The sequence below is a fragment of the Parasteatoda tepidariorum genome, chromosome 8 (assembly GCF_982258835.1).
Source record: "Parasteatoda tepidariorum strain Cologne lab strain chromosome 8, Ptep-v5.0, whole genome shotgun sequence".
Taxonomy (NCBI): Eukaryota; Metazoa; Arthropoda; class Arachnida; order Araneae; family Theridiidae; genus Parasteatoda; species Parasteatoda tepidariorum.
In genome coordinates this window covers 110,428,881-110,454,360 of record NC_141762.1, presented here as the reverse complement: position 1 = coordinate 110,454,360, position 25,480 = coordinate 110,428,881, and the positions used below count along the sequence as shown (strand labels likewise).

Genomic DNA, 25,480 nt, shown 5'->3' with positions numbered 1-25,480 from the left:
CAGTTCGGTTAATCTGCAAATTATCTAGATAGGGATTTTCGATTCTGACATCTTAGTTTTCATAATGTTAGGAAATTTAAGAAAGAGGATAAAAATATTCCATTAAAATACAATCATTCTATTACTTTTACGACATTGATGTAATGATTTTAATATAATGATCTTTAATTTTCCCTCAGGATATCAAGAAAAATTAGCAAGAAGGCTTGTAAAGACCCATCTAACAGTCATTAATCTGTAGGTACGGTAACTACAGGTAAGTTTTACTAGCTTAAAAAAATATTAGGCTCTATGTATTCAAAAAATAGTATGATACTCTTCGTAAGCTTACTGATAATTCTTAATTTTAAGGTAAGTTATTTATTTTTCCTGAATTTCTGCTTCTTATGATATTCAAAGTAATCGTAAGAAGGCAGAGTGACTGATCTAATATTGCCGTTTTTCTTCGGGAAAAAAAAAGGCAACATTTTGTCCGGTTTTTTTTCCTTCTTTTTTTCCCCGTTTGGTACATTTTCGTCCGAGGGATCCCGTCTCACATCGCCGCTTGTTAAGTCGAAAAATTCATCATTACTACGTTTGCGTTACATGCAACGAAATTTGGTCGTTCCGTCATCTTATTGCGTTTGCGCATTCATATTTTGGTTACTCTTTTTTCACAGTATTTTCCATTTCTTTTTAATTTTTCTTTGTGTTCTAAGACTTTTACCACTTTTTTTCTCCACTTTTCTTAATTTTTTTTCCATTGTGCTTTTTCCACGTTTTATTTTTTTCATTGTTTCTTTTCCAATTTTTTTTTAGCTTATTTTATAATTTTTTTTTTATTGATGCATTTTAAAATTGTTTATCATTGTTTCTTTTCCATTTTCTTCCCATATGTTTTTCCTATATTTTTTTTTCCATTCGTATATTTTTTTTTCATAATTTTTTCTATTTTTTTTTATTGCTTTCTAATTGCTTCCAATTTCTTTTTCTATTCTTCCATTGTGTTTTCCCGATTCTTTGCAGCGTTTATTGTCTATTTCATATTTGTTATCCATTTGCTATTTTCCATTCCTATTTTCCATTATTTCAGTGTTTTTTTCCAGTGGGTTTTTTCCATTCTGTTTTGTTTCTATTTTTCCCTGGTGTTTTTCGGATTCTTTGCAGTGTTTATTTTCTATTTCCCATTTGTTATCCATTTGCTGTTTTCCATTCGTATTTTCCATTATTTCAGTGTTTTTTCTTTTTTTTCCAGTGGGTTTTTTCCATTGTGTTTTTCCGATTCTTTGCAGTGTTTATTTTCCATTTCCCATTTTTTTATTCATTTGCTTTTTTCCATTCGTATTTTCCATTATTTCAGTGTTTTTTTCTATTTTTTTCCAGTGGGTTTTTTTCCATTCTGTTTTTTTTTCTATTTTTTCCATTGTGTTTTTCCGATTCTTTGCAGTGTTTATTTTCTATTTCCCATTTCGTATCCATTTGCTATTTTCCATTATTTCAGTGTTTTTTTTTTCTATTTTTCTCCAGTGGGTCTTTTCCATTCTGTTTTTTTTCTATTTTTTCCATTGTGTTTTTCCGATTCTTTGCAGTGTTTATTTCTTATTTCCCATTTGTTATCCTTTTGCTATTTTCCATTCGTATTTTCATTTATTTCAGTGTTTTTTTTTCCTTTCTGTTTTGTTTCTATTTTTCCCTGGTGTTTTTCGGATTCTTTGCAGTGTTTATTTTCTATTTCCCATTTGCTATCCATTTGCTGTTTTCCATTCCAATTTTCCATTATTTCAGTGTTTTTTTCTATTTTTTCCCAGTGGGTTTTTTCCATTGTGTTTTTCCGATTCTTTGCAGTGTTTATTTTCCATTTCCCATTTTTTTAGTCATTTGCTTTTTTCCATTCGTATTTTCCATTATTTCAGTGTTTTTTTCTATTTTTTTGTTTTGGGTTTTTCCATTCTGTTTTTTTCTATTTTTTCCATTGTGTTTTTCCAATCCTTAGCAGTGTTTATTTTCTATTTCCCATTTGTTATCCATTTGCTATTTTCCTTTCGTATTTTCCATTATTTCAGTGTTTTTTTTTCTATTTTTTTCCAGTGAGTTTTTTCCATTCTGTTTTTTATTTCTATTTTTTCCATTGTGTTTTTCCGATTCTTTGCAGTAATTATTTTCTATTTCCCATTTCGTATCCATTTGCTATTTTCCATTATTTCAGTGTTTTTTTTTCTATTTTTTTCCAGTGGGTTTTTTCTATTCTGCTTTTTTATTCTATTTTTTCCATTGTGTTTTTCCGATTCTTTGCAGTGTTTATTTTCTATTTCCCATTTTTTATTCATTTGCTTTTTTCCATTCGTATTTTCCATTATTTCAGTGTTTTTTCCATTTATTTCCTGTGGGTTTTTTCCATTCTGTTTTTTTTCTCTTTTTTTTCCATTCTGTTTTTTCAATTCTTAGCAGTATTTAGTTTCTATTTTCTATTATTAAACTTATTATATTTCAGCTTTTCAGGATTTGCTCAATTACCCCACATAAATGAATAAGTGTGACTTATTGGAATCAGCCAGATTAATTCCAGCATTGCCTGACTCCTTTTCGTGAAGCAGCATAAGGAATGGCAGCTTTTGAAAGATAAAGACTGTAAGTAGAAAGTTCCATCCTTATTTTTCTGTCTTAACTGTTTTATGCATAGTAATTTTTTAATTTTACGCACCAGTCATGGAACAGTTTTTTTTAATAACTTATTGGAGATTCTAACTCTCTTAAGATCTCCCAAAAGACGCCCTTCTTAAAAGCATCATCCTTAGTGCAAAAGGATTTTAACTTCCCTCCCCCCGTCTACTTTTTAAAGAAATTATTTTTAAAAATGATCACAATCAGAATTTTTGAACTCCATATAAATTCTATTAGTAATTTTTACCATTTTAAATGAATAGCTTCTCCAGTAAAAGATTTGGTTTCTATATTTTATTACTTTAATTTTATTTATTCATGCCAGTGAAAGATTTTAACTTATTACTTATTAATTTATTATTTAACCTAACAATGTTGGTAGGTTATAATAAACTATAACGAAATAATTTCCATTTGCCTATTTGCAGGTTAACTTCACTCAACTTCTGCTTCAAAAAGTTGCCCGTTTTAGAAAATCGTTATCTCGCTCCCGCATCCCAAAAATTTTCGTTAACTCAAACAAAAGTAATGACCAAAATAGGTTTTAGATAATTTTTAGCCCAATTTAGAAAGTCATTTGGCCAACAAAAACTTTCGATAAATCACCCAACAAAAAAGTCTGACTAAAACAAGTTTTTCAACCAGAAGTTGTAATTCTGCCTCTTGAAAATCATGAATTTATCGTAAATTTTCGTAAGCGCATTCGTCTGAAAGAGTTACGTTAGAGCAGTGGTTCCCAAACTTTTTTGACCCATGGACCCCTTTTTATAGTCAAAACTTGCCCACGGACCCCCAAGTGAAAAACTGCATATATGTACGGTATAAAAATTACAAATTAAAAAAAAAAGAAACTTTTTGTTGGAGAACTATTTATTGAAATTATATCTTTTGTTTAAAATAAAATAAAAAATTAATGACTTGGATGAACTTGATGAGATTTTAAGAGTGTATTTATATCCGGCTCAATGTTTGTGAGCACTGATTTCTAATCATTTATATATTATTTTTTTTGTGATGGGGTTTATTACGGCACTGAAACTGAGAGAACAATATCCTCTTCCCAAGTTTTGTTTATACAGAAAAAGTTTTGCAACAAACGCAGTTTTACGATTTTACTTTTGATTAAAATTAATTGTTCATCTTATAGTTTCAAATTAGTTTCGTTAAGTTCGGCAAATGTACTGAAAATAGCCAGAAAACCTCGGTATCTTTCTACCATTGCCGGAGTACCGTCAGTAGCTACAGAAATGATATTAGTCAAGGGTATAGCTTTTAATTCAGTCAATAGCGTTTCACCTTTCGTATCGCTTTCCAAACATTTGGAAAATAACAATTCCTGGTAAATTTTTTATTCTTTTACAAATCTTACATGAGCTAAAAGTAAAAGTTTCGTTTCCAGGATAAGTGGACTCGTCAAGCTGAATAGAAAATTCAGATATTTTTAAGTACTCACATAAGGAATTTTCTAGACACTGAGATATTTTGTCAGTCCTTCTTTGTGCATTATTATTGCTCCCTGGAATTCTTTTTACAATATTGAAAGCTGGTTTGTGCAACCCGGTGAGTATTATCTCACTTACAGATAGTAAAATAAGTTCTTCAATAGTGTTAGGCTTTCCGGATTTTGCAATCATGTAATATGTAGAAACATGCGAAACTATGAAAAACATGCAATCCATCGTCACCTCGCTCAGATGTTGTCCCAATAAATTGTTGCAGTGACGATGTTTACAGATATTTTTCTTTGACTGTTTGAAAAATAGTTAAATCCTTATCTTTTTTGTCACTATGGATTTTTATCAATTCTTCGTTAAGCTTGGAATGTTTCATTGAATCAGTTATAGTTTTATTACATAGAAGACACATAGGTAAAGTACTATTTCCTGGTGAAGAAATATAGATATACTTCAAATATTCCACACTGTATTTTCGGCGTTTTTGTTTCAACTCATTCATACTGTTATCTCTTACAAAGGGAACAAAAGATATAAAAAAATTTGTAAATTAACTGTTTAATTTGTAACAAACCACTGTTAACAATTATAAGCACCCACCATTATTTATTGTTTACTTAGGATATAAAAATCGCTACTATTTTATTTATCTTAATTTCCATAATAATAAAGACCAATCACAATGTTATTATTTTATATTAAACCTCACGCGGACCCCCTGACGTTGTTCAGGGACCCCTAAATCAGTTTTTTTTCACGGATCCCCTGACTGGTACCACGGACCCCTGGGGTTCCATATGGACCACTTTGGGTAACACTGCGTTAGAAAGTTATAAATCTAAGTTGAAAATTTTTGAAGATGTTCATCAATGATATTGTATTTTAAAAAAGTTCATTACAAATTAGCTATAAGAAAGTACATTTTACGCGTATTCTACGCATGCATTTGTGGTGCATGTCTATGGGTTTACTCAGCCAAAATTTTTTCCCCCGGACTGTTAAAAAAATTAATGGGAAACTTTATCTGATTTCTGAACAAATAATCACAAGTTTGAACTTGAGCTCGGAATGTTTGTATAATTTAGTAACTCGTTCGTCCAGAACAATATTTTCGTTAGCCCACCCACCAAAATAAGTTACGTCTTAAAAACGTTTTAGCCAATTTCTGACAAACAAAGTTTGAATTTTGCCTTGAACGTTAACTTATTGTAAGCCCATCTAAACCTAAATTTTACCCATTCTCCAAAACTTGAATTTTGCCTCGAAAACTAAGCCCTATATTTGGACGTTGTTTAGCTCTCATTTGTCCACCGAATATCTACTCTCACATCCCTCCTATAAAAAGTCTTACTCAAAGAGAATGTAACTACAATTTATTATGAAAACACAAATTTAAATTTTGCCATTAGCCTACTTGTAGTAACTTATTATCCTATCAAAACATATCATTAGCTTCCCCATTATTAAACTAATAAAGTATTAACCGAAAAAAGTTTTGCGATTTTTTTTTTGCCTTATAACATGTTTAAATATTGCATCGGAATTCAAATTCATTATAGAAAATCGTTAAACAAACCTTTATCTCTCCAAAAATACTTTTGACAAGGGCCCATCCTCTCACAGAAATTCCATCCTGCTTGTGGGGCAAAGGTCATATCAACGGATATAATCCATCAATGTGTCAAAGGGGGAAATGTATTGTTACCCAGGTTAAAATGTTTGATTGTTTTCCATTGATAGACCAACATAATTATGATGGCAACCATCCATAATTCCATCGTGAAACATATTTTTGATGGTAACCAACAAAAGTAACCATCATCCTAATGTATGAATTCGGACTGATTTATGATGGTCCAACATAAGAATAGCAACTTGTTTCGATTGTTTTTTATGCTAAACCATCACGAATTTCCATCATGGTATCTTAGAAATCCAATGTTGGAAAGATCATGAAAAATCATCATTCTAATGTAGAAATTTGGACTGATTTATGATGGTCCAACATAAAAAAACAAACTGATGGTATATTCCTGCGAACCAACAAGAATTCTAATTAAAGCATCATGTAAATGTTTAGTTGGAACCATCATGAACCATCAAAGGGGTTGCTAGCTGAAACTAGCAAAAATCATCAAAATGATTTGATGGGACCATCAAGAATTTTGACTTGGGGTATGAAGGACATGGGGATTTTTGAAGGACAGACTCACGAATGTTGACTAATGTTCGTCTCTAAACATTTGGCGAATGAATCAGGTTTAAAATTAGAGTTCTAGCAACCCTACATAGCTATAGCAACCCTTAAAGATTATACCACCACGTGTAGTCAATATCAGTAACCTCGTGTAGTTAATATCGTAATAAAATAGAGTAGATAACTTTCCATAATTCGAAGTTCGACAAAAAATTATAGAACATATTAAACATCTCTAATACTTCTATTCGAACTTAAAAATTGAGTCCCGCAGTGAACTGATCATTAAGACACGGTTCCCAACAGATCACCGAAGTCAAGCTTCACTTGCTGCGGTCAAGGTGCGGGTGGGTGATCACTTGGATTAGTCTGTGTAGGGACCGAAGGGTGTGCGTTATGGGTCCTCGTTAAACTGTTCCACCGTAAAGTGCTCGACTTCGAGTGCAGGTCGTCGGGCCACCGAAGCGGGGGTGCCATCCCCTCGACAGAGGATCAAAATTGTGATGGCATGTCTTCAGATCATCCTCAGGGATGTTTCCCAAACCGTCGCTAATTGCCCATTGTGCAAATTCTAGTTCGACGTAAATGAACTACAACAACAACAATAAAAAAATAGAGACCGCTTGTATTTGTATCCATAAAAAATGGCTGCAATAATTTACACAATGAATGAACAACCATCAAAGTAATGGCATCCCTGGTCAAAATTCTTGATGGTTCCATCAAAACAATTTGATGGCTTATGTTGGTTTCAGTGCAATTCATGATGGTCCAACATCATTTGACGGTCACCATCATTCAACTTTTTCTAATATGTGTTCATGGTTTTTCATATGCCAACAAACTTCAATTTTTTCATGTCGGAAAATGCTACTTGAATGCTTTGATGGTTAACCATGAAGAGAAGTTTGATTCTCCATCTGTGATGATCCATGATATTTCCAATTATATATTTTTATGATGGTTTAGTGGGAATTATTGTTGGTTCTCAGGAATCAAAACAGTTTTTTTTAATTGTGACCCATCATAAATTAGTCAGAATTCTTACATTGGGATGATGGTTGTTCATAATAGTTTCAGCATTTGATTTCTAGGATACTGTGATGGAAATTCATGATGGTCCATAATTTCTATGATGATTTAACGAAAATTCTTGTTGGTTCAGGAGGAATATACTATCTAAACATTTTTCTTTTCATGTTGGGCCATCGTATATAAGCCCGACTTTTTACACTGGGGTGATTGTTACTTATGTAGGTTACTATAAAAAATATAATGGTTCATGATGGAATTATTAATGCGTATCATCAAGACTATGTTGATCCATCATTGGAGAGCTATTAAAAATTTTGACTTGGGGAAGGCTGAATTTAGTAGTTTCGCAGCTATCGTTTCTTATGATTTTAAAATGATTGGTTACTATAAAAAACCAAAAGAATAAATAAAGAAAAACAATTAAAAATAATGAAAAATATGACAGTCGAAGCTTACGTAGCCAGGGGGTACCAGCCCCGGAAGTCGTAATTGCAAAGCCTTTTCGATCGACAAATGTCTCAGTTGCTCTCTCTGAACACAACTCCCTGGATTTTGACAAAATACAAAAGTATAAAATCTAAACTAATACATAAGAATGCAATGCACAAAAACTTACTTGAAAATAAATCCCAAAACCAAAGTACACAACTGACTACCGAGCATCAACTAATTTGAAATAAACGAAAAAACAACGCTCCCAAATTTAATGCGTAGAAGGAATTAAAAAGTCGCCCTCATTATTGAAAGAAATGCTTGACCGGAGCAACTCTGTCAAGACTTCATCATGCCCTATTAAAAGAAAAAACGAAACTAATAGTTTTCAATCTTTTTTCTTTAATTTTAATTTAAATATTTCAGAAATTAAAAGTAAAACCAAATTTTACTATAATCAATAATTTTTTTTATAAAGGAAATCAAATGTTAATTTTCCAAATTTTTCAAAAAATTACTTGTTGCCTCTTGAAAGCTCCCAACATGATTGCTAATTTTATTAATTTTATAAGATTGAGAAAAAAGTAAATTTTTGAAAATTTTACTGCATAAATTAGTTTTAAAATTACTGAAAAAAAAACGAACTCTAAAGCCAACCTTTTATTATAAACACCAATTTTAATTTATTTATTAACAATATCGAATTTAAAATCTAAATATTCAACATTTAAGCAATTTTCAGTAGTCTGCTTCAAAACCAAATCCTTAAGATATATATTAAAAATGAAATCATAATTATCACAATTAAATAAAATTGAATCATTAATATACCTAAAAGTCTTAAAATCATTAAACTCAAAAAATTTGGCTTCAAAAAAAGTAAAAAAATATTAGCAAAAGCTCCAGAAAAAGAATTACTTTGCGAAGTCCCTATATTTTGTTTATAAAAATCAAGGCCGTAAAAGGAACATCTTCAAAAAGATTAAATTTACAAATTTCTAACCAATAAGATTTATCAATATTTTCATTAAATAAATATTTATCATAAATGCAACTACAAATATCAAATATTTATGCATGAGGTATACTGGTATAAAGGTTTTCAAAATTAAAAGTATTAATGTAAGAAACCACGCTTTTGTTAATAAAATTCCAAACATCAACGTTACTAAACAATACTTTTCTCACCTTTAATTTTAAGCAAAACAGTTTTAAGAATATTAAACTTTTTACTGATACTAGAATTATAACAATTTTTACCACACGCATTAAATTTAAATTTTACTGGATTTTTATGAAATTTAGCAATAGGAAATAAATATGGAAAAGTAATTCTATCCAATTTAAATTTTAATTTTTTACTAAAAGCAATAATCCTTTTCTCAATAAATTTTTTATCTTCCCTTAAATTTGAAATAAGTATTATTAGCATTATATTCTCCAATAATTAATTTTTTAAAAAAATATTTACGCATAATACAAAAGTTATTAGATGCTTTATCAACAACTGTAATAATAAGCTTATTCTTAAGCATTTTTATCTCTTCAAACAAATCATAATTGATAACGGTACCACTAGGATAAAAACAAAATTTGGAATTAAATGAATAATATTTAACTTTTTCCACAATTTCTGTCTTCCATTCTATTCTGTAAAACACTCAACGGGCCAATGATATTTCCTAGAAATTTCGGCAATAAAAAAAATCGGATCTCTTTTAACCGATAAAATAAAGTCATCATTTTTCATTTTAAACCTTGTTCTGAATTTTGAACCTCTACTCAAAATACTAATCAAATCTTGATCTCCAACGATCTCTAAATTTCTGGTAATAACATAACCATAATCTTCATCAATATATTGAGAAAATTCGTCTTTATTGCAAAAACAATCAGACGTTGAAATATAATTTAAATACCGAATTAAATTATAATTACATACCTTTTTTCTAAGAGTAGAGGAATATTTATAAGCAACTTTAAGTTGTTTTAAAGGATAAATATCAGAAAAACAATGAAAAACCTGTGATGTCCTAGCAATTTCAAATTTTTAATCATGAAAGTTAATAGTACAAAAAACCTTCTGAACAATTGAAACTTTTCCAAAAAGCATATCAATTTTATCAACACCAAGTTTTGATTTAACCAAATCCAAAACAATGTAGTTCAGTATCAAATTTTATTTTGTTCCCAAATTTAAAAAAGAAATTTTTAAGAATTTTATCTTTAAATCCAAAAATATATTTCCCAGTAATAAAAATATTAGTCAGGTTAACACAAAAGTTAAAAATTTTCAAAAATTCATCAAAATTAATAGATTTATTAACCTTTTTACCCTTACCTTTTTTATATCTATACTTTGAATAAAAAGATCTAGGAAAATTAAAACCTTTGAATTTATCATCAATACAGAAATCATCAATATTAATAGTACTTTCCCCACTTACTATTCAAACCTTAATTTACTATTCAAACCTTAAGGAAAAAGAGTTTTAATACTGCTAATATAAATATTTTCTAAATCAAGCCTATTATCTACATTTTCCATAAAATCCAAAATAAAAAGAGTAACAATATCAAAATTATGAAATTGAAAATGTAAAATTTTTAATCTGAAGTACCATTATTATTATTATAAAAATCTTTATAACAAATCAGTGAGAATTAATTTTCTTATGAAATTCTAAACTAGTCTGTGCAATATAACACAAATTGCAACAATTACATTGAATTAAATAAATTATAGTAAAGCATTTACAAAAAAAAGACATTGGAAAGGCAATCAATTTGTGAATTTTCAGCAAAAGAACAAGATTTTCAACTTTTATTTTTGCATTTTTTAAAATTTTTTAATATTTTTTGATTTATTTAAATTCAAAATTTGACTTAGTATCTTTTTATCCAAAGTAATCTCCAAGTCAAGATTAACATCAGTGCTCCTTATTTTGGCGCGCGACGAGTCCTGCGCTATGAAATAATTATGAATAGTACTTTGCATAAAATTAAATTTAACCTGAACAGCAAAGAATCAATTAGACAAAAATTAACTCGAAACCTAGACAAAGAACAAAACCCCATGACTTTTAAAGATTAAAACCTTTAATATTTTAAAAATACTTTAAAGTGTTGTTTCTAATTGCTCTATTATTTTGATTTCTTATTATGGTTACTATCAATACAGTAATCATATCATGGAATTTTTGAATTTGGAATTGGGGGATCATCAATTTACAATTCAATCAATTTCAATCAATCAATTTACAATTACATCAATTACAATCAATTTACAATTTATTTTTTCTCTTCATTTATTTTTTTCTTTCATATTATTGAAATCCTACTTTTATGTAATTTGACTAAGAAATTCTTGAAATATATTAAAAATCTTAATCAAATATGATATCTATTACAAAGGAATACTGACTAACTGATGCTGTTTATTTTTTTTAATGCAATATTACTATAGGAATTTTCTATATATTGATATTAATCTATTAGGAATTGTTTAGTGTTCTATTAATTAAATTGTGTTAAAAACTTTAAAGACTTTGTTCTAAATAAAACAAATATGAAAAATAGTATCTAGTTAGTATATTGTAGTATACTATAAGGACCACAATTTCTAGATTGCGGCTAGCCCCCAGATTTTAAAAGTAAGAAATCCATTTCTGTAAAAAAAATTCATTTTCATTGCGAGAAAGTACGTTTTAGTGTTCGATTTAGTAACTTAATTAATAGTTAGCACTAATTAATAGTTAACACTACTTAATTAGCGAAGTTGAAATCACCCATTAAGATTGGAACTCTTAATCGAAAACCAATGAGATAGATACTTACTTCGTGAAAATCCGATCATTAGAGCGAAAGTTATTCAGGTTGTATTTTTGCTCAAGGTACATATATCTATTTAATTCGTTCTTATGTGGAGGTGGATAAATATATTACTACACTTTCAGCGTACCATAGGATGTTAATTTTTTTTCCCTATCCTAATTTATTGCCAAACGCCCGGTGGCTGAATGATAGCGCTTCGCGCTCTTTTTCCACAGGCCCTGGGTTCGATCCTCGGGCCGAGCAAGGTCGACACAGCCTTTCATCCCTTCAGTGGGTCGGTAAAATGAGTACCAAGCATGCTTGGGAAATAAACACTGGGGGTTCCGCATTCGACTGACCATCTAACCGGAACATCTGCTCCTGCACACCAGAGCCCAAAGTCAGGAACTGAGATGGGCACATTAGGCCTTGGCCCTCTATAGGTCTGCCATGCCACTGAGTTTAGTTTTTAATTTATTGTCAATCCCACAAACCTCAAAAAGTTTAAACTTCATTTATATGTTTGAGAAATCATTTCTAAATTTATTTTTTTGTGCAATATTAAAAAACGTGTTAGTGTCTAAGTGTTTCCATTATTTTGTCCAACCCTTGTATTTAATGCGTTAATACAAAATTTTTGCTACTATTAGGAAAGAAAAATATCTTCTGAAAGTACAGAAATTTTCTAGTACCTGCAGGATATGTTTATAATTTACAGCAAAAAAAATGTGATGACCCTCCTGTTTCAATGCTCAGTCCCTGTTCAGCTGTAAAAAAAATAATAACTTTTGAAAAATTGTAATTTAATTAATTATTTCAAGCAATATAATTCAAAACATAAATGACATTTCTACACACAATTCCTATTTGAAAAGCAAAACCATGATAGCTCCATGTAATTCTCAATATTGCATTTTAAAAAAAAATTGTCAATACTTAATTATTAAATTGCTTTCCAATGAAAAATAATAGTTAGAATAAGGTAAATGTTTTTTAAAGTAATATGTTTAATATTGCAACAAAGTGTTTGTACATTTCTAGGTTTTAGAAGAAGTTCTATGAGCTATTATTTTTATGATTGAGTGGCAACAGTTGCGGCAGTGGTTTACTCAGTGTGAAAACTCCTACCTTCCGGATCGCACGCATCTGTGACTTCAGAAAGCTTTCGGTACGTATTCTTAACTCTCAAAAATCTTTTAGAAAAAAGCACACAAATATTTCAATATTCAGCATTTTAAAACTCTGAAGTTCCTATAATTATTAGTGTAAAAAATATTTTGAGCTACATTGAAAAATTACCTTTTCGAAGAATTGATTCGATATTAGAGCTAATTAATTGAAATATTATATTTAAGATTATTGGTCGGAAAAACTACATTATTTTTGTTGTTTATAGTGTTACAAATGTAGTTAACTGCAACTACAACTACTTTTTTTTTTTAAATGTAGTGACTACAAACTAATTCAGAATTTAGTAACTACTTCACTACTTTAAGGAAATGAACTTTGCCGGGGAACTTAATAGAACCTAAGTTCTAAATTGTTTTGAATAACAAATTGGCTCACATTAAATATAAGGGAATAATTAAGAAATATTTATGTTCACAAGAATGAGTTTGTTTTTCCAAAATATTTTTTTTAATTTGAATTTATTCATTTAACCTTCAACTTTTTATACCTATTTCGACATCAAATATTTAATTTAAGAAATACGAAATTATCAAATAATTGCGTCTTTTGAATTGTTTAATGCTTTTTCATTTCCTCTTAGAAATTAAGTACATAAGAAATACGTTTCGCTTCTTTGAAATAACATGAGTGTTTTATTAGTGTGCATTCGTATGCGAAGGTGTGACCAAACTTATTATCTATTTTACGTAATAGCTATTTTAAATGCTAGTTATTCGTGATTTTAAATACGTAATTTCTGTGAAAGCTCAGCTGCAACCACAGGGTCATTTTCATTGCTTCCAATGATGGACCTGCGAAGACTTGCACCAATCAAATTCGAAAAATTAAATAAGTTAGAACCGTACTTTAATTAAGAATGATCATAATTTAATTTTTTTCTCTTCTATGATTGGTCTACTGTATCTTTTAGGGGACAAAAGTGACCTAAAAGTGAAAATTAACTTAAACAACAACTAAAGTTAAGTCATTTTACCATTTTAGGACAATTAATTTTTAAGATACATTATTAACATAATATTGAAATACGATAGGGTTTTTATTTGCATAAGTTGAATCAATTGTTTCAAAATAAACTATTTTCAAATATCTGTCTTGGACCTGTCATCTTAGTGCAACTATTTTGCATAAAACTAGACACTTCTTATTTGCAGCTTTGAAAGTTAAAAAAATCTCTTGTCAGATCTACTAATAAAATTTTATTAATGTTTATACTTTTTAATTTTTAAATAAGTTCTGAGCAACAGAGAATAAGGACTAAATTATTTAGTAGACTCCAATACTTCATAAGTTCTATATTTTATTGCTCATTTAGTTCCTTTTTAATTCGTAATTTAGAGTCCATTTATTTTCAGTGTGATAAAATTTCAATAATTTATTATTATGAATGTTTTTATCACTCTATTTTTGACAAGATGTCGAAAAATGTCTGCTAAGGGTTGTCATACGGAGCATTCTGTGTGCAATTTTTAAAGTTTCAAATTTTCTTGCTTTTGCTCACGATAACTCCCGCACCACCATCTGAATAAATAAATGAATTTTAATAATTCATTTATTTATCCAACATTTATTATCTTCATTTTTCCAACATTCAATATCTGTCATATAAGAAGTTTCATTTCTAAAGTGTTCTTAAAATATTTATATTTCCATTCAATGTTATAAGTTAGAGCATGAAAATCATTTTAAGAATTTGAAATATATTTTTGAGTTCAAGAAATACTTTCACTTGGTTACCATCACTTACAAAATTAAAAATTTACTCACCACCACCTATTACGGCCTCTACACCACCTAAAAATAAATATTTCAAGATAAATTAAATCGAATAACAACAGTAATTTATGTAAACCAGGGATACAATAAAATTGCGTAAAAAATTTTAAATATTTATCTAATTGGAAAAAATAGTCTTCTATAATTAATTAAAAATTTCATGTTCCAGCATTCTATAGCTGGTACAAGAATTTTCAAAATTACTAAAATGTTCTCCAACATATTAGACATAGTTATCAATTATATCATAAAAATCATTTTTAAAATTTAGAATATATTTTGAAATAAAGAACTTTTTTTGCATGGTTCAAAACATCATTTACAAGCATTAAAATTTATTCACCGTCCCCTACCCCCTAAACATGCTTCCAAACCACCTGAAAATAAATTATTCAATCGTAAATTAAATCGAAATGACAGCAGTATTTTAAATAAATCAGTGATACAACGGAATTGCATAGCGAATTTTGTGTATTTCAAGAATTTCGTATAATGAAAAGTGGACTCTTTTTTAATTTTCTTCTTTGTTTAAATTTCATTATAGAGCTCTGAATTCACAAAGTATATTTGAAAAACTTTTTTCAATATAATAAATAAAACATTATGGAAAATATTTAAATAGAAAATTCCACATTTCAAATTTTGGTAGAGCTTGACATTACTAACTCTGATCGTAAATTTTAAGTAAAGAAATATACTTCAGATATATCTTAAGTAGCAATAGCCGCTACTGAAAAAAGATGGAACATTTAGAAGGGAATAAAGTTACATATTCGAGTGGTCTGCAATATTTTTTCAAATAAAGTAGTACATGACTAGGTACTTGATGAGAAAAGAGTCAAAACCTGTAGATTATGTTTTGTTACAGCTTCTTGATTTTAGTAATGATTTATTTTTAAAAACAATGTTTTTTCTCTCAAAACAATTAGTAAGAGAAGCAATTAATCATGCCGAGCAAGTATTAAGAAAATCAAAATTGAACATAATTGCAATTGAGCAATTGAAAATTTTCTTTTGAAAATTTTACTACCGAGTACAGCGGTCAGTACAATCCTGGAATCCACTAGCTGTATTTTGTAATTTTAAGATGGATTTTGAAACTGAAAAAAAGAGGATTTTTTTATCACTGATATTTTTTATGTGTTCAGCGCTTTACAAAAAATACTCTAAAGAATACATTAAATCATTCCTGTTTGTTGAAAAAACTAATTTGTTTTAGCATATGATGATTTCACTAAAAAAGGCTGTAAGTGCTGAGGGGATTAACTAGAGTTGGTTTAGTAAAGTAAAAATTTCATCATGACATGAAAAAAATTACGTGAACTCATGGACTAATAGCAGGAAATATTTTAATTACGCGATTAATTTAGCGCTTTGTTTGAAAAATACGACTTTGGAAATGTCTTGTATTGTTAACAAAAAGATTCTTATTTAGAACTAAAACTTACTTTTTGTCTTTCAGATTCTATTCTCTCGAATCCATTCAGCAATGCAAGAAAGTTCCTTTGAATAATGAGCACGGTAAGATTTTTACATTTAATTACACTTTTTTAAATATTTATAACTGTGAATGCAAATTATCTTACAACAATGTGTCATTTTGACAATTCAAAACACACTTTTAAAAACTTGATGTGTTCAATTAAGTCCAGATTATCTTACAACAATGTGACATTTACACAATTCAGAACTTTTAATACTTGATATGTTAAATTTATGTCGATGGCTTTATAAACATGGGTGCCACTCTTCAATCCTGGGGATTCAGCTGTTGCTCGCTTATTGTAATTATTCAGGTCGTTTATATTCAGCTGTTGCTCGCTTATTGTACTGCTCTTTTCACTTTTTCCAAACGTTTTGAAATGCTGACCAAAGTTAAGATTATAAGCTCATTGGGATACTCTAAGAAATTTGTTGAGCTTATAGATTAACATTTTAAATCATCCTTAATCAATGATAAAGAAAAATATTCCTTTTACAACGATAATCTTTATCATTAATTACTTATATTCATTATCTAATGATAATTTCAATAAGCTCATAAATTTATAGCCATTTAATGAAAAATGTTGAGCTCATATAATTAACAAGAAATATTTTAGGAAGTCATCAACTCAGTGTAATTCAATAAAAAATTCTGTTTTTGAATAATGCAGGAATTCCTTACTAATCTCAGGTTTGCAAGTTACCTGAATAATTACAAGTTTTGGATTATTTTATAAAAAATTATAACTTATAAGAAACATTCAAATTTTTGACTCGAATAAAAATATTGCTATGCTAATATTCATACTTAAGTAATACTTATTGCATACCTTCCTATTTGATGAATTGCAATTTCAATTCAGGTGTTATTTTTTTAATAACTCAAATACTAGACCGTTTAATTAATGTAATGTGAAAAAAATCCTTTTAAAAAATCGAAGGTGCACCTGCCCTGCGACGTTCTGTCTAGAAAAATATGAATGCTTACAAAATTTTAAGTCAGTTATTGATTTTCGATCTCTGCTCAGCACTATTTACTGATTTAATTTTTAAACTATATCGTTTTCATACGCGCTGAGACAAGAACAAAAATATTTTTTTTAATAGGAACCAGTTTTTCACAGCAAGCTAGCTATATTAAGCAGTAACTAAAACATTTGGCTCAGTTTAGACAGTACATTATACATTTAATTAATAATAACAATCATTGTAAATGTAATTCGTTTGTCTCTTTAAAAAAATAGAGGCTATTTTGCAATGACAATCGACCAATTCTTGAATTAGCTTTTAGTAACTACTTCACTAATTTAAGGAGACGAACTTTGACGGAGAACTTAATTTAAACTTATGTTCAAAATTGTTTTGAATAACAAATTGGCTCACATTAAAAATAAGGGAATAATTAAGAAATATTTATGTTCACAAGAGTGGGTTTGTTACTCCAAAAAAAATTTTTTTGTTTTTAATTTATTCATTTAACCTTCAACTTTTTATACCTATTTCGACATCGAATATTTAATTTAAGAAATGCGAAATTATCAAATAATTGCATCTTTTTAATTGTTTAAGGCTTTTTCATTTCCTCTTAGAAATTAAGTGCATAAAAAATATGTTCCGCGTCTTTGAAATAACATGAATGCTTTATTAGTGTGCATTTATATGTGAAAGTGTGACCGGAAAGTGTGAAAGTTATGATCTATTTTACGTAATAGCTATTTTTAATTTCTAGTTATACGTGATTTTAATTACGTAATCTCTGTGAAAGTTCAGCCGCAGCCACAGGCTCATTTTCATTGCATCCATTGACGAACCCGTGAAGATTTGCACCAATCAAATTCGAAAAATTAAATCCGTTTGAACCGTACTTTTTTTCTCAACTAACGATAAAAATAGTTGCTATTATTTTTATCGTTACACTGCTTGTTTACACTACTCTAAACACTACGAAAAAGGTAGCGACTACAGTAGTTTCACTTGTAGTGGGCTAGTTCAAACTACTGTAAGAAATATTTGTTATTGTCTAAAACGAAATGTATCCTCTTGTTAACGTTTTTAAATGGTGTGAATAGTTTATAGGCATTTTTTACACTATCTAAGATCACATTAATATTTTTTTAAATAATTAATTAATATCTTAACCAAAGTTTGCCGATAATTTCGCTGGTCTTTGTTTATTTAAGAAGAAAGCTATCTTAAATTGTTGCACTAGTCATTATGGACGTATTTACTCAGCCCATTATTTATAATGGAAGTTTTTAAAAAGGGCTTGATTTTCCCTTTTCCAAAATAAGATACTTTTTCTTTACCATGTTGATTTTCGCCATGAATTATGCAAAAAGACATTGTTATATTCAACGTTTTCGAAATTAATTCAACCCCTATCAGGGGTCTGTCCAGACATTTTGTGAAAGGTCCGTTTTTCGTGAAATTGTAAAAAAATTACTCACATTCTTTCAACCAGGGTCCGCTTTTATGAATTTGTTTAAGTAGGGTCCGTTATTGCAAAATTGTAATTGTAATTATTGCAAAATTACAATTATTTTAAATTGTAAAGATATACAAGATTATGCTCAACACTGTAAAATTATAATTAAAAAAATTAAATTTTAAAAAATAAACAACAATTGCTGCTTCTAAATTAGAGATGCAACATACAAATATTTGGTATTTAGCCTATACTGCTGAACGCAGAATATTAATTTCCGACGAATAATGGAAGAAGCGTCTGCCAAAGACAAAACTTAATTCGTTTATATCCATCTTTCTTATTTTCTGCCCTGGAAAGGGTTTATTCGATTAAGAAAATTTGTCAAGGGTTCTATTAAAGGAAAAATCATTTTCTGAAGGGTCCGTTTTTAAGTTAAAATATTTTGTGAAGGGTCCGTTTTTAAGTTAAAATATTTTGTGAATGGACCGTTTTTATGAAAAGATATTTTGTGAAGGGTCCGTTTTTATGAAAAGATATTTTGTGAAGGGTCCGTTAACGGACCCAAATTTCTTCTAAACAGACCCCTGCCTATCTACTTCGTCGTACTGTTGGGCCGTAGTGTATGAAAAAAACCGTACATGTTTGATGAAATACTTGGGGGTCCGCATGTGCGTATACTGAGCTGTATTCGGTGGGAAGGATTTTTGTCCTCTCATGTGCAACTTTGCTGTATTTTGCAAGAGATTCTCAATTTCGGACTTCAATTTCCACCCTCAGGAATCGAACCGCAAAAAATCTCTCGAACTTTTGCTGATTATGAGAACCAACTAAACAGTTTCAAATTTTTTTCCCTAATAGCGATAGAAAATTTTATTTCTCTTGTTAACTTCACCGTGGATGACGCGCCATCGTCTTCGCCATTGGAAAGCAAATGGCCTTCCCGTGATATTCTGTTTACAGTTCAGTACCCTTATCTTCGAACTTGACTTTGGGATCATTCACTAATTACATATTTCCATGTGGATCTCCAGAGCATTGAAGAATCCCAAAGCTTCATCACCTAAGAACTTCCATCTTTCTTTTATTCATTAAATTTAAGAATTACTTGAGAATTTTAGGATTAATATTTCCTAATTCCGTCCACCAATTGCATAAATATTTCATAAATATTTTTTGTACTTTAGTACTTTTTTCCCATTGGCAAAATGAATCTTTTTTTGGATTTCAAGGCTTCCCCACTTTTCAGCTTCAATAATCTAGAGTAATAGTAAACAGTGCGCATGCGTTGCTGTGGCAACCGTTGCTGTTTGATAATTTTTTTTAATTCTTTTGTTCACTTTTAATTTTGTTATGCGTTAAGTTGTTGAGTTTGTTTTTGAGATATGGGACCAGAGAGATTCCATTAGTATTTCTTGAGTTGTGTTCAAACCAGATCGTTTTCATTACTAATTCAGGTGAATATCACAAATGAAGGGAATCCAACCTGATTGACATGGTCCAAAAAGTTAGAGTAAAGGCAAGAAAAATTTGATGCCGAGGCCTGAACTTACCGAGATTAGTAAGTTCAGGCCAAAGAAGCCTTAAACGTTACACACAAACGGAAAAATGAAAGTATTCCGTTCACAAACGCAAGCATGATGCCCATCCCTCACAAAAGTACCAAAGTGGTTGAGAGAATTGAACCTTACCGAATGGTGACTATCCGAACCCCTTTCATGTAAATACGGGAACTGATCACCAGTTAGAGATAAAAGGATCCATTTTCAACGTAACTTGCACAAGACCGTAGAATGTCTTCCATGATTCATTCACGATTCATGTAAAATTTTAAAAAAACTGAGATTTCAAGTCATATTTCATGTATGAACTTGTGAATCCGAAGCGGGTGTATGATGCAGCTTACAATCTCCATCAAACACCATTGTACTAATGCGAAAATGTTAATATTGATCTCGATTGGCTGTTCAATGTCTATTCAGTCATGAAAAGAATTTACACAGAATGTTTCTCAGCTACATTCAAGTGTGTCTGAAAAATTGTGTACAGAGCAGTTCAGGATTAACAGTTAAAGATGAAAACACAGTGAAGTTCCCCAAAAAATTAGACTACAGCCATTTTGCCAATGGATAACATGTGATCGCTTTGTGGCGATCATAATTCTTTTCATTTTGTAGTGAATCGTATTTCAAATTTTTATTAATTATGGTATTATTACTTTTAAAATTTTCAGTACTCTTAAGTTATTTTATGAGAACTCAAAAATAATTAGAGGCAATATTTAAAAAAAAAGTTTGAATTGAGGGGTTTTTAATATTTTAAATGCAGCAAAAAAATCCAATAATTAGTTATGTAAACAAATTCAGATTTGTCATTCCAAAAAATTTTAAATAATATTTTGAGGATTTTTTTTTTGTAAACAATTCAAATCCGAAAATTTAATTAAATCATATTTGTTAAATATTAGGAATGCAATAACCATGTAATAATTTACTTCTAACAAAAATGCTTAGCTTCTAAATTCATTATATTTACGTTTCAAAATTACTAAGAAATATTTTCAATCATTTCATTAACGCTAAGGAAGTGATTGCTTTTTAATTTCAATTAGAAAAACAATGATGAATATAATGACACAATTTCTTAGAACTTTGTGACTTTTTGTACAACGTATAATTTATAATTGTTAATATTTACTAATAACTTGTTATATAGCTGTAAATTATATAAAAAATTTAAAAATTAATTTTAAGCAAATTTCTCTTTCAACATTAGTTATTCTTTAACAATCCAGTTATTTTGACTACTTTTGGGCAATATAGGTGTATACTAAGTTTCAGTCTTTCTAGTGTTGAAGAAATACTGAACCAAATAACAAAAATGAATATTTTTAGGGTCCATGCACTAATTTACGTATGTAATATGAATTTATTATAGTTATCTTAGTTTGCATAATTTTTTACATATGTTTACACAAATTCGGTATGATCAATAATATTAATCTTGTTAATGTTTAGTTGAATATGCTTTTATAAATAACTTTTATTTTAATCTAAAAGACACATTCGATAACATTTTCAAAATAATAGTTAAATTACAATTTTGAATTAATTTTTTTATAAAATTAAATAAAGTAATTATTGATTTAAAAATAAAATGTGCCACTTAATATTGAATAGCTTAAAAAGTGTGTATAAATTGTTTTTGTGGTGGCTAATGTAATCAAGAAAAAAAATTCTTCATCATCCACTAGTTATTTTATCATGATCAGTTAAAAGTCTATGGAAATTATTTTGCACCCATGACGGTGACTATGGTAACGAGATATAACTATTGTACGTAGAGGTGTGGGGTCACTGCTTAGGACAGGTTTTGGCTCTGGTCGGCCAGGGAAAATTAATCTTTTTTTCTTCGGTCTATTATGTCAGCCCTAAAGAGAATAGAAGCTATTCCGCACTGAAATGCGCTATTCTAGTTTTCGTAGCAGCAGACAGCCTCAGACTTCGTCGCGGGAGGAGTTCTTACCATAGACAAACTAAAGTGCCTACATCCATGTTTTTTTAAGGTCAAGGTTGAATTTGCACTACGGGGGTTTAATCTTAATTTATATATTTATTTTTGATATGAAGCAGAATAATGGTTTTCATGGAAATGAAAACAAATGCTATAAACGTTATAGATATATGTTGCTATGAATGACGGAAATTGGTAATTTTGAAGTTGGCAGTCACAAAGTCTGTTTGGTAAATGTCCGAATTTTAAACTAGGTCTATTTTATTGCCTCTACCCGGAATACATTTGTCCGGTATGCCCTACATCAATGTTTTTTTAAGGTAAAGTGCCACTTCCCTAGTATGCATTTAACCGGTACACACTGATATTACCCCAAATCTATTTTCATCAGATATTAAAATGTCGAATTCATATAATAATACAAACGAATAAGTTAATATAAAATCGGATGTAAGAAATATTTTGGACAATCACCAAAACGACTATGTGATTGTTGACATTTACCAGTGAAAGTCGACATTCTCTTGATTTTGGTTATTCAGGGTAACATATATATGCAACCTAAATTAATGATTCTTACTTTTTGTATCACAAAAATAACTTTACCGACTCACATCTGTATCATATCTTACTGAACTCTTAAATTTTAGCGTTGTTGAATACCAAAATGGTGGTTCAAAACTATCTTTGATTCTTTGTGTAGGAAAACACTTAAATACCAAGAAATTATGTACAGTGATTCACTTTAGTGTAAAGCAGTTGCCACCATTTTCGGTATTGAGATAACTTTTGCTCTACACAAGTCAAAATTTTTGATGGTTTTCCATTGATGGAACAACATAATCTTGATGGTAACCATCAATAATTCTATCATGAAACATTATATTTTTTGATAGTAACCAAGAAAAGTAAATATCCCTTCAATCTAGGAATTCGAACTGATTTATGATGTTTCAACATAAGAATAGCAATTTGTTCTCGTGGTTTGTTCCTTTTGAGCTCTCCTAATTTCCATCACAGTATCTTAGAAATCAAATGTTGGAACGATCATGAACAACTATCACCTAAATGTAGGAATTCGGACTGATTTATGATGGTCCAAAGTAAAACTTCTGGGTTTCTGGGACAATCTGGGTTTTTTAAACCCAGATTGTTTTGATGGTATTTTCCTGAGAACCAACAAGAATTCCCATCAAGAAAATGTATAGTTGAAACCATCAAGGATCATCATGGGTTGTTGATCCATGAGACTTCTCTTGATGGTTAACCGTCATAGTATTAATTTCCATCATGGATTGATGGAAGTCTGTTGGCATATCGAAAACCGTGAACATGTAATGGAAAATCTCGGATGATGGTGACCTTCTTGAATCACACTGAAACTATCAAAAAAACTTTAATGCGACCATCAAAAATTTTGATACGGGAAAATTTGTAACAAAAAAAACGATGTCTCTTGCAGGAGAAATGGTTGTTGCAGTTGGAGGGGAAAGATGACAAAATTTGTCCTTCTCAGTGTGTCTTATCGAATGAATAAGAAGTGGTTGACTCTATCATGCTCACCTTTTGCTATCAGCAAGCACGTCAGTAGCTACCACTGGTAAATTTATATTTTTAAATAAATCTTGAAAGAAATATTTTTTATTTCAAGATTTTTCTTAGAAACGTTCAGGATCTTTAAATATTCTAAGTTAGAGCATTTTTTAATGGCGTGTACTTGGGTTTATTTCCTATTGGCCTCAGAATTGCTCCACACTTATCGCTACCCATTGGGCACCTGTGGCTAAGCCTCGACGGTGGAGTATCGACGTCCATGTCATTGAACCGCAAACCCGTTCATAGGGCTGGTAAAATTTTTTACCGTCGTTAAACAACCGACCCAATTTTATGGGTTTACGACTACCAATGTTCAACTCCGTAGCCTTGTAATTTTGAGCCCAATCCAGAAGACAAGGGAGCTTCTGCATCGAGTATTGGCAGAAATTTGACTTCGTGGAGGACTTTTTGATGGAGCTAACCCGCATTTGCGTTACATAGACAGGAAGACCACGAGACTCTCCCACGGTTAGCCTGAAGGCAAGGGGACTCTCACCCATGATCCATCCGTCTACCATTTAGGATATTTCACGTCAGCATTGTGGTCGGTACAAGTTGGATGCGGAATTCGCATCGACTGGGATTTGAACCCGGTTTGCCTCATTGGAAGGATAACGTGCTATCTCCTGAGCCATCGCGGCTCAGGCTGGTTACATTCACACAATCACCCAGATGAAGGGACTTTTCTGTACCTATCTATCTCTATTTCATAACCAGGGGTCTGTTTAAAAGAAATTTGGGTCCGTTAACGGACCCTTCACAAAATATCTTTTCATAAAAACGGTCCATTCACAAAATATTTTAACTTAAAAACGGACCCTTCACAAAATATTTTTAATTAAAAACGGACCCTTCACAAAATGATCTTCCTTTTAATTGGACCCTTCACAAATTTGTTTATCTTCATTATTATTTTGTTAATCGAATAAACCCTTTCCAGGGCGGAAAACAAGAAAGATGGATGTAAACGAATTAAGTTTTGTCCTCGGCAGACGATTCTTCCATTTTTCGTCCGAAATTAATATTCTGCGTTCAGCAGTATAGGCTAAATACCAAATATTTGTATATTGCATCTCTAATTTAGAAGCAGAAATTGTTGTTTATATTTAAAAATTTAATTTTTTTAATTATAATTTTGCAGTGTTGAGCATAATCTTGTATGTCATTACAATTTAAAAACTACTTCAAAAAAAAATTTTTTTTTTGCAATAACGGACCCTATTTGCACAAATTCATAAACTCGGACCCTGGTTGAAAGAATGTGAGTAATTTTTTCACAATTTCACGAAAAACGGACCTTTTACAAAATGTCTGGACTGACCCCTGATAACCATAAATTATTACATTTCTAAATATAATATTTTACTTATTTCAACCTAAATTATTACAAAATAAGGAAAAAACTATAAAAAATATGTTTAAATAAATTAATAATAAAATATTCTTTTTAAACGTCAAATACCATAGTTCGTGGAAGTATTAATTATTTAACATTGTGTTATCTATAAAAGTTAAATAATCAAGTCATTTGAGGGGTTTTTAATTTAAAAAAAAGTTCTTTTTCTGAATGAGTTCTTATAAAATTAGAAAAGTTCCTCCAAAACTTACTTAAATCAATATGACCTGATTTTTAAATATTCAAGGTTGATTGTTCAAATGGAAAGCTAAAGTTATTTGTCTAGAAGATATTTAAAATAGTCAACTGCTCCCAATTTTTAATTCGCGTAATATAACTTTATGCTGCAGAAATATTATTTTTAACTTTTTTAATTTACACAAATTGAACACAAATTTGAATTTTTTTAAGAACGAATATATGCTAGTCTAAAATTACATTAAAAGTTTATGATCGTCATTACAGATTTCAAGTTGCAAAATGATAGTCGTTTTAATATTCTCATACTATTTTGTATAAATTGTCTGTTG

The 25,480-nt window shown here is 29.8% G+C and overlaps 1 protein-coding gene across 2 annotated transcripts in view; it reads left to right on the top strand.

The window, feature by feature from the left end:
• Positions 1–1,409: 1,409 nt before the first annotated feature.
• LOC147806683 (histone deacetylase 9-like) overlaps positions 1,410–25,480 on the top strand; it is a 32,866-nt gene continuing 8,795 nt past the window's right edge. The window contains exons 1-4 of one of the 2 annotated variants that reach the window (XM_087149295.1): positions 1,650–2,607; positions 12,613–12,739; positions 15,998–16,056; positions 23,421–23,558. In XM_087149295.1, coding sequence (XP_087005421.1) covers positions 23,452–23,558 — 107 coding nt within the window. In that variant the 5' untranslated portion in view covers positions 1,650–2,607; positions 12,613–12,739; positions 15,998–16,056; positions 23,421–23,451. Of the gene's footprint in view, positions 2,608–12,612; positions 12,740–15,997; positions 16,057–23,420; positions 23,559–25,480 lie in introns of both variants that reach the window. The other variant, XM_087149297.1, reaches the window with a different exon arrangement.